The 9,604-nt window shown below is 72.6% G+C and overlaps 1 protein-coding gene across 3 annotated transcripts; it reads right to left on the minus strand.

The window, feature by feature from the left end:
- Window positions 1-478: 478 nt before the first annotated feature.
- Window positions 479-9,598, minus strand: S1PR2 (sphingosine-1-phosphate receptor 2; the record flags this gene model as incomplete). 3 transcript variants are annotated; one of them, XM_082334112.1, is made up of 2 exons in its annotated part: window positions 479-2,140; window positions 9,379-9,598. In XM_082334112.1, the coding sequence occupies one exon, from the start codon at window positions 2,046-2,048 to the stop codon at window positions 996-998; it is 1,053 nt and encodes a 350-aa protein (XP_082190238.1). In that variant the 3' UTR covers window positions 479-995. The 3 variants fall into 3 exon arrangements, with proteins under 3 accessions (XP_082190238.1, XP_082190237.1, XP_082190239.1); XM_082334111.1 differs by lacking the exon at window positions 9,379-9,598 and adding an exon at window positions 8,118-8,193; XM_082334113.1 differs by lacking the exon at window positions 9,379-9,598 and adding an exon at window positions 3,046-3,070.
- Between the last annotated feature and the right edge of the window lie 6 nt (window positions 9,599-9,604).

Genomic DNA, 9,604 nt, shown 5'->3' on the forward strand with positions numbered 1-9,604 from the left:
CGGAGGCGAGGAAGCGCCTGCCTGGCCCGATGCCGCGGCATCGCCTGCCGGCGCGTGGGGAGGCGGCGAAAGCCGGGGCGAGGGTGAAGATCCGCGGCCCCCGACACCGGGCAAAGCACCCGACCCCATTCCCGGAGCGGGGAAGGGGATGCTCAGCCGGGCTTGCCGAGGTCGCTGGTGGTAAAAGCCGCCGGTGTCGGCACGTCCCCATCCAGCCAAATTTGGGGTCCCCCCGCAGCCCCGTCCCCTCCGTTCCTCCGCGAAGGCGCACCGGGGAGCCGGGGGTCTCGGCGGTCCCCGGCCCAGGCCAGGAAGGAGGCGGAGGCAGGCGGAGAAGCGACGTTTTAATACAACCGTCGCCCCTGGGGGGGTCGCTGGGGATGGGGGGGGCTCCTGGGGGGTCCCAGGGATGAGGTGGGGTCCCGGCGGAGCCGGCCGCGACGGGGACCCCCCCTCTGTGTGCCAGCACGCGGCAGGACCGTGGAGCAGGGTGGGAGGACGCGGGGATCCCCCCTGCGTGTCGTCGTTCCCGGCAAAGCCCCCCCGCCCCGGGGCCGGAGCAGCGGTCGGAGCCACCCACGGTGCCGGGGAGCAGCCGGGGGCAGAGGATTTGCCACTGGCGCCAGGGGTGCCGCGGGGAGCCGGGTGCGGGGAGGGGCCCCAGGACCCGTCCGACAGGTCCTGCCGAGGCCCCGGGGCTCGGGCAGGGCGTGGGAAGAGCAACGCGCGTGCCCGTGCCCGCGCACACGCCGGTGCGCGCACCGGTCACGCCAATCCCGGCCGGAGCACCGGCATCGCCACCGGGAACGCCCGAGGAGGGGGGGATGCCCAGCGGGATGCCCGGGATGAAGGTGCAGTTGTCCATCCGTACCTGGAAAAACGTCCACCCCGACTCCACTCCCTTCGTACCACTGCCCCGGCCGCGGGCGGCCGCGGGGCAGCCGCGGGGCAGCCGCGGGGCGGCCGCGGGGCGGCCGCGGGGCGGCCGGGACCCCCTAAACGGAGGTGGTACACTCGCGGGTGATAGGCGAGGTGGGTAAGTCGTATTTTGGGGTGCAGCGGTCCAGCGAGCTGGAGGTGCGGAGCGGGAGCCCGCAGCGGCCCGGGGGCTGGTCCCGGCGCCCGGCCCCGCAGCAGCACAGCACCCGCAGGAACTCCCGGCGCATGTCCTTGCTCCGCAGCGTGTAGATGATGGGGTTGGCGGCCGAGTTGAGCATGGCGAAGGCAAAGAAATAGTTCGCCTTATAGAGGATCTGGCAGGCCCGGACGGGGCAGGAGGCGTCCATGAGGAGGATGATGAAGGCCGGCAGCCAGCAGACGATGAAGGCTCCCAGGACGATGGTGACCGTCTTGAGCAAGGCCAGGGTCTGGGCGGTGGCGATCTCGGCGTGGCTGGAGCGCACGATGCAGTAGATGCGGCTGTAGAGCCCGACGATGGCGAGGAGGATGACGGTGAAGATGGTGATGACGAAGAGGATGTAACGTTTGGAGTAGAGGGGGAGGACGGTGGAGCAATCCCGCAGGTCGCTCATGCAGTTCCAACCCATGATGGGGAGGCTGCCGATGGCGGCGGCGATCACCCAGCAAGCCCCGATGAGCAGCATCATCCGACAGTTCTTGTCGCTGCTGTAGACCTTGACCTTGGTGATGGCCACGTGGCGCTCGATGGCGATGGCCAACAAGCTGAAGACGGAGGCGGCCAACGTGGCGAAGGCCGTGCCTTCCCGTACGAACCACTGTACCGGCGTCAGGTTGAAGGTGGTGGCTCCGGAGAGCAAGGTGTTGGCCATGAAGGCCAACCCGGCCAAGAGATCGGAGAAAGCCAAGTTCCCGATGAAGATGTACATGGCCGAGTGAAACTTCTTGTTGCGGCAAACGGAGATGAGGACCAGCAGGTTCTCCAGCACGATGAAGCAGCACAACACGACGATGAGGATGGAGACCACCCAACGGGAGGGGGGGGCGGAGCTGTCCGAGCCCTCCTTGGTGTAGTTGTAGTGCTCCCGGATCTTACCCGTGTTGAAGTATTCCTTGTAGATGCTCCCCATGGTTCCTCGCCGGCCGCGGCTCCGCTCGCCGCCCGTCCCGCCGACCTCAGCGTTGCCGGGACATGGTGCCGGCGATCCCGGGCTACGGAGACCTGCGGGACAGAAGAGACGGGGTGAAACCGGCGGTGGGGTCGGCGAGGAGAGAGGCGCGAGATCCTGTCGCGCGGCGTCTGCGCCGGCACGGCAGAAATGACTCAAAAAGGAAATCCAGATGGCAGGCGATAAGAGATGCACCTTCGAGCCGGGGTGCAGAGCGTGGGACCATCCTGCCGCCGCCACGGGGACACGGGGGTGGCCGGCGGTGACGCCCCGGGGTGAGCGCGACCATGGCGCGAAGCGGCCGGGGGTGGGGGACGCGGCGGGGACCCTCCCCGGGGACGGGGGGCTGCTGCGGGGGGAAGCCCCCGGTGCCCGCGCCCGGGGGGACGGATGAGCCGCGGCCGGGGTGGGCAGGACGCCCCCGCACCCATCCCAGTGCGGGGTGGGGACCCAGCGCAGACCCCCCTGGTTGGGGGGGGGGGCGGGACTGGTCCCGCCTCCCCCTCCAGTTAGGGTGGGGGGGACCGTGCACCCCAAAATTGGGGACGGGGGACCCAGTAATGTCCCCTTCCCCTGGGTTGGGGGGGACCCGGTGCTGTCCCCCCTTTGATTAGGGGTGCCACCACCCAGTGCCACCCTTCCCCAGTTAGGGATGGGGCACCCAGTACCCCCCAGTTAGGGATGGGGCACCCAGTACCCCCCCAGTTAGGGATGGGGCACCCGGCACCCTGTGTCCCCCACCCCGGTTAGGGACAGGGCACCCGGTACCGTCCCGCTCCCCCCCGTTAAGGACGGGGCACCCGGTACCGCCCTGTGTCCCCCCCCCCCCCCCGTTAGGGACGGGACCCCCCGGTTAGGGCCCCCCCACCCCCGCCAGTCCCGGGACCCCCCGGTGGCTCCAGGGGGGGACCGGGGTCCGGGGGGGGAGGGAGGGAAGGAGCCCCGCGCCCCGCCGCACCTCCAGCCGCCGCCCGCTCCGTCCCGGTGCCGTCCCGGTGCCGTCCCGGTGCCGCCCCCGCCGAGCGCTGCCTCCCGCCGCCGCCCGGGCTCTTGCGCAGCCGCGCCCGGTGCCGGGGCACCGCCCCTCGCTCCCGCCGCCCCGGGACCCCCCCCCCGAGGGCCCCGGGCCCGGAGCAGCCGCCGCCCCGAGCAGAGGCACGGCCGCCGCCGCCGCGCACCCGCCGCTTCCCCTTCCCCTTCCCCGCGCCCGCCCCGCCACCGGCCGCCCCCGGCCCCGCCGCTGCCGCCGGGCGGAGCCAGGGAACGGGGGGGCGAGGGGACCCCGGGGGGCCGCTCCGGGACCGCTCCGGGAGCCTGAACCGGGAGCCTGAACCGGGAACCGCTCGGGGACCGCTCCGGGAGCCTGAACCGGGAGCCTGAACCGGGAACCGCTCGGGGACCACACCGGGAGCCTGAACCGGGAGCCTGAACCGGGAACCGCTCCGGGACCGCACCGGGAGCCTGAACCGGGAGCCTGAACCGGGAATCGCTCTGGGACCGCACCGGGAGCCTGAACCGGGAGCCTGAACCGGGAACCGCTCGGGGACCGCACCGGGAGCCTGAACCGGGAGCCTGAACCGGGAATCGCTCTGGGACCGCACCGGGAGCCTGAACCGGGAGCCTGAACCGGGAACCTGAACCGGGACCACACCGGGAGCCTGAACCGGGAGCCTGAACCGGGAGCCGCTCCGGGAACCGCACTGGGAGCCTGAACCGGGAGCCTGAACCGGGAACCGCTCGGGGACCGCACCGGGAGCCTGAACCGGGAGCCTGAACCGGGAACCGCTCGGGGACCGCACCGGGAGCCTGAACCGGGAGCCTGAACCGGGAATCGCTCCAGGACCGCACCGGGAGCCTGAACCGGGAGCCTGAACCGGGAACCTGAACCGGGACCACACCGGGAGCCTGAACCGGGAGCCTGAACCGGGAGCCGCTCCGGGAACCGCACTGGGAGCCTGAACCGGGAGCCTGAACCGGGAACCGCTCGGGGACCGCACCGGGAGCCTGAACCGGGAGCCTGAACCGGGAACCTGAACCGGGACCACACCGGGAGCCTGAACCGGGAGCCTGAACCGGGAGCCGCTCCGGGAACCGCACTGGGAGCCTGAACCGGGAGCCTGAACCGGGAACCGCTCGGGGACCGCACCGGGAGGCTGAACCGGGAGCCTGAACCGGGAATCGCTCCAGGAGCCTGAACCGGGAACCTGAACCGGGAACCTGAACCGGGAACCGCTCCGGGACCACACCGGGAGCCTGAACCGGGAGCCTGAACCGGGAACCGCACTGGGAGCCTGAACCGGGAGCCGCTCTGGGAACCGCACTGGGAGCCTGCACTGGGGTCCTGAACCGGGAACCTGAACCGGGACCCCGCACTGGGGTCCTGAACTGGGATCCTGTATTGGGATCCTGCACCGGGAACCTGAACTGGGATCCTGCACTGGGATCCTGCAATGAGAACCCACACTGGGATCCTGCACTGGGATCCTGCACCAGGAACCCACACTGGGATCCTGCAATGGGAACACACACTGGGATCCTGTACTGGGAACACACACTGGGATCCTGCACCGGGAACCTGAACTGGGTTCCTACACTGGGATCCGGAACTGGGATCCGGCCCTGGGATCCTGAACTGGGTTCCTACACTGGGATCCGGCCCTGGGATCCAGCCCTGGGATCCTGAACTGGGATCCTGAACCAGGAACCCGCACTGGGATCCTGCAATGGGAACACACACTGGGATCCTGCCCTGGGATCCTGCACTAGGATCCTGAACTGGCGTTCTGCACCAGGATCCTTTACTGGGATCCTGTACTGGGATCCTACCCCAGGATCCTGCACTAGGATCCTGAACAGGGATGCTGCCCCGGGACCCCGCACCGGGATCCTGCCCCAGGACCCTCCCCCAAGCCCCTGCCCTGGGATCCTGCCCGGGGACCCTTTGGGGACCACCCCGGGACCCCCAGCAGGATCCTCCCCGGGGCCCCTGCCCTGGGATCCTGCCCGGGGACCCTTTGGGGACCACCCCAGGACCCCCAGCCCTGGGACCCCCAGCAGGACCCTCCCCCAAGCCCCTGCACCGGGACCCCCCAGCACCCCACACCCAGCGCCCCCCTGCCGGGATCCTCCCCAGCCCCCCCCCAGCACCCCAGAGGAGCCGGGGGGTCCCAGGCAGGACTGGGATCCGGTCTGGATCTGGCGTGGCTGAGCCAGGGGTGGCCTTGGGGGGGCTGGGACCCCCCAGCCACGGGCGCAGGGGGAGGGGCCGCACACAGGACCCCTTGTTCCCAAAATATCCCCGCTCCCGCCCGGGGCCCGCGGCCGCCTGGGAGCAAATTGGATCAGGCCCGGGCAGCCGGTGCCCGGCCAGGCTTAGCGCCGGCTTTAAATCACCGCGGAGGCGGCGGCCAGATGGTGCCCGGCAGGATCCGGCCCCGCGGGGTGGGGGACCCACCGCGCCCCCCGCTCCGGCACACGCACGCCGGGACACGCGGGCACCGGTGGGTGCTCAGGGGGAGAAGATGCGCAGCGTGGCGTGGCAAGGCGTGGCGCGGCAAGGCGTGGCGTGGCGTGGCATGGCGTGACCTCCCGGCCGGCCACCACCGCCAAACTGCCCCGGCACAGGGACCCCCGAGACCTCGGGGACCCCCCGAGCTGCGTGGTGCCAGCCCCGGCCCAGCCGAGGCGGCCGCTCGGCGCCGCGCCGGGCATGGAGTGTTTACCGAGCCGCGGCCGGCGGCGACCCGGCTGCCAGAGCCCTGGCAGCACCAAATTCTCCAAATTCCACCGTAGCTGGGGGGGGTCCCGGCTCAGGGGGCGGCGGGAGGTGCGGCAGGAGCTGGGGCGCAGCCGGCAGCACCCCAACACCGAGGGGGCGCCGCGGGGATGAACCGGGGTGCAACAGGGTGCCAGCGAGGGCACGGCGGTGCCGGGGTGTGCGGGCGAGGACACCGGCACACCGGGACACCCAGGTGCGTGCTGGTGAGGGCACAGGGGTGCCAGCACCCCATTGCACACCCAGGTGGGTGCCACCGAGGGCACAGCAGTGCCAGCACCCTGTTGCACACCCAGGAGGGTGCCAGCGATGGCCCATGGGCACCAGCACCCTGTTGCACACCCAGGATGGTGCCGGTGATGGCCCATGGGCACCAGCACCCCGTTGCACACCCAGGAGGGTGCCAGCGACGGCACACGGGCGCCAGCACCCTGTTGCACAGCCGGGAGGGTGCCAGCGAGGGCACCCGGGTGCCAGCACCCCGTTGCACAGCCGGGTGGGTGCTGGCACCACTGCGCCCTCGCCAGCACCCTCTTGCACACCCAGGTGGTTGCCAGCCATGGCCCATGGGCGCCAGCGCCCTGTTGCACACCCGGGAGGGTGCCAGCACCCCGTTGCACACCCAGGAGGGTGCCGGCGAGCTCCCCCGGGTGCCAGCACCCCGTTGCACACCCGGGAGGGTGCCGGCGAGCTCCCCTGGGTGCCAGCACCCCGTTGCACACCCGGGAGGGTGCCGGTGAGCTCCCCCGGGTGCCAGCACCCCGTTGCACACCCGGGAGGGTGCCGGCGAGCTCCCCTGGGTGCCAGCACCCCGTTGCACACCCGGGAGGGTGCCGGTGAGCTCCCCCGGGTGCCAGCACCCTGTTGCACAGCCGGGAGGGTGCCGGCGAGGGCACCCGGGTGCCAGCACCCCGTTGCACAGCCGGGAGGGTGCCGGCGAGCTCCCCCGGGTGCCAGCACCCTGTTGCACAGCCGGGAGGGTGCCGGCGAGGGCCCCCGGGTGCCAGCACCCCGTTGCACACCCGGGAGCGTGCCGGCGAGGGCACCCGGGTGCCAGCACCCCGTTGCACACCCGGGAGGGTGCCGGCGAGGGCACCCGGGTGCCAGCAACCCGTTGCACAGCCGGGAGGGTGCCGGCGAGGGCACCCGGGTGCCAGCAACCCGTTGCACACCCGGGAGGGTGCCGGCGAGGGCCCCCGGGTGCCAGCACCCCGTTGCACACCCGGGAGGGTGCCGGCGAGGGCCCCCGGGTGCCAGCACCCCGTTGCACACCCGGGAGGGTGCCGGCGAGGGCACCCGGGTGCCAGCACCCCGTTGCACACCCGGGAGGGTGCCGGCAAGGGCACCCGGGTGCCAGCACCCCGTTGCACAGCCGGGAGGGTGCCGGCGAGCTCCCCCGGGTGCCAGCACCCCGTTGCACACCCGGGAGGGTGCCGGCGAGCTCCCCCGGGTGCCAGCACCCCGTTGCACAGCCGGGAGGGTGCCGGCGAGGGCACCCGGGTGCCAGCACCCCGTTGCACAGCCGGGAGGGTGCCGGCGAGGGCACCCGGGTGCCAGCACCCCGTTGCACAGCCGGGAGGGTGCCGGCGAGGGCACCCGGGTGCGCACTCGAGGGCACAGGCTCACCGCCACCCAGCGGCACCCAGGGACCGTCCCCAGGGAAGTACCGGTGATGCCACCCGCGGGCCGGCGGGTGCTCACCGCAGCCGTTAGGCGTTGCACAAGGGGGGAACCGGGGGGTGCCAACGGCGCGGCTCCCCCGGGGCCCCCGCCAGCTGCGGGCCAGATGTTGGCGAGGCCAAAACAGCTGGGCCGGATCCAGGCACCCGCTTCCCGCCCCGGTGCAGCAGGGTGGCCTGGCCGCCGGCGAGCGGGACAATGGCCACGGCCGGGGGGACCGTCACCGGGCCGTCACCGAAGCCCCCCCAGCCATGGAGGGTCTGGCCCCCTGAGCCCCCCCAGGGCGTCACCCGTGGGCCACCCCACTTTGTCACCACAGGGCACGCCGCTTTGTCACCGTGGGGCAGCCCCGCTCGTCACCGCGGGGTGGACGAGGGCGCGGGCACGGCCACCTTGGGGACACGGCGGGGTCCCACCCACCGCCCTGGGGGGGGGGGGGGTCCCTCTGTGGGTGCCCCCCCTCCCCAACCCGGGTGCGTGGGGACGGGGAGGGGGACACGGGTGGGTCCCACGCGTGGAAAGGGAAGCCACGATGCTTTGGGGGGGCGGGGGGGGGGGGGGGAATAGCGTCTTACCGGTTGTTTTCCCGGTCCCGGTGCCGCTGCCGGTACCGGCAGCAAAACGCTCCTGCCCGCCGACCGGTTGCAACATGTGCGGGGGAGCGGAGGCGGGGGGGGGGGGGGGGGGGGGGGGCGTGGCGGCCATTCCCCCCGCCCCGTGGAGGGGCGAGGCCACTCGTGTCGTTCCCCCCCCCCCCCACGCGTGGGTGCCCTGAGTGGGGAGGGAGACCCCAAAAATGGGGCGGGGGGGGGGGGGCAGGAGCCCCCCGTGCCCCCCCACGGGGGGCACGGGGGGCTCCTGCCCCCCCCCCCCGCCCCCGTGGGTGGGGTCCTGGTCCCCCCACCCCACCCCGTGCCCCATTACCAGGGGGGGTCCCACGGGGAAGTGGGTCTGTGGCCTTTTGTCACGGAGTGGGGTGACATCGGTGACGGGAAGGGACACGTCAAGGCGTCCCCAGCCACCCCCTCCTTCCCCCCACCCCCCCCCCAAAAAAAAGGGGGGGGCACCCACTCAGGAAAGTGCCGGAGCTGGGGTCCCACCGGTGTCGTGGGGTCCCACCAGTGCCTTCCTCCCCCCAGAAGCCAAAACGCTGGGGATTGGGGCGCAGGATTGGGCCCCGAATCCCAACCGGAGCACGGTGCCGGATCCCTCACCCCATTTTTGGGGAAGATTTTTAGGGGGGGGGTCGTGTGTGTCCCCCCCCCCGCCCTTCCCAATCCTTCGGCAAAGGGATTTTCACGCCTGGAAACGCTTCCAGGACTTTCCACGGCTCGGCCAGGGGCCAGCGAGGAACCGGGGAGGGGGTGGAAGGATCCGGCAAAGCGCGGGGGGGGGGGGGGGGGCTGGGAAAGGGAGACACCCCCCCCTCAGCAGCCCCCCCCAATATTGAGCAATTTGTGCCCCCCCCCGAGCACTGGGAGAGGGGTGGGGGGTCCCCCCTGCCCCCCGGCATCCAGGGGCCGCCGGCGAGGGGCCGGGGAAGGGATTTAATTAGAACCAGGCGGCGGGAGCGGGGAGGGGGGGGAAGGGGATGGGCGGGCAGTGGGGCCCCCCCCCAGCCCTCCCGCCCCCGGACCCCCGGGACGGGCTGCGCACGGCTCGGCCCCCGTGACTTGGCCGGCGGAGCCCACCCGCCTCCGGGCCGAGGCCGGATCCTGGCTCGCTGAAAGGGAACGGGAGGAGAAGCGTTCCCAGATGTTTGGGGGGGGCCCCCCCTTCCCCATCCCACCCCCCTCTCCACATCCCGCCCCCCCCTTCCCCATCCCGGCTCCGTACCGTGGGCCAAGCGCCGAGTTCACCGCTGGTTATCGGAGCTCAGGATCCGACTGGGATAAACACCCCGCTGGGACCCCCGCATCCCGGCAGGGAACCGGCACGGGGAGGGGGGGACACCCCCAGCCCGGCCCCCCCAGCCAGAGCACGCAACGGCTCCGGCCCCGGCGCGGTTACAGCCGGACGGGCGTCGAGGCGGCCATCCCGCCCGGCATCGCCGGTGCCACCC

Source organism: Platalea leucorodia (genome assembly GCF_965183815.1).
Source record: "Platalea leucorodia genome assembly, chromosome: 29".
Classification (NCBI taxonomy): Eukaryota; Metazoa; Chordata; class Aves; order Pelecaniformes; family Threskiornithidae; genus Platalea; species Platalea leucorodia.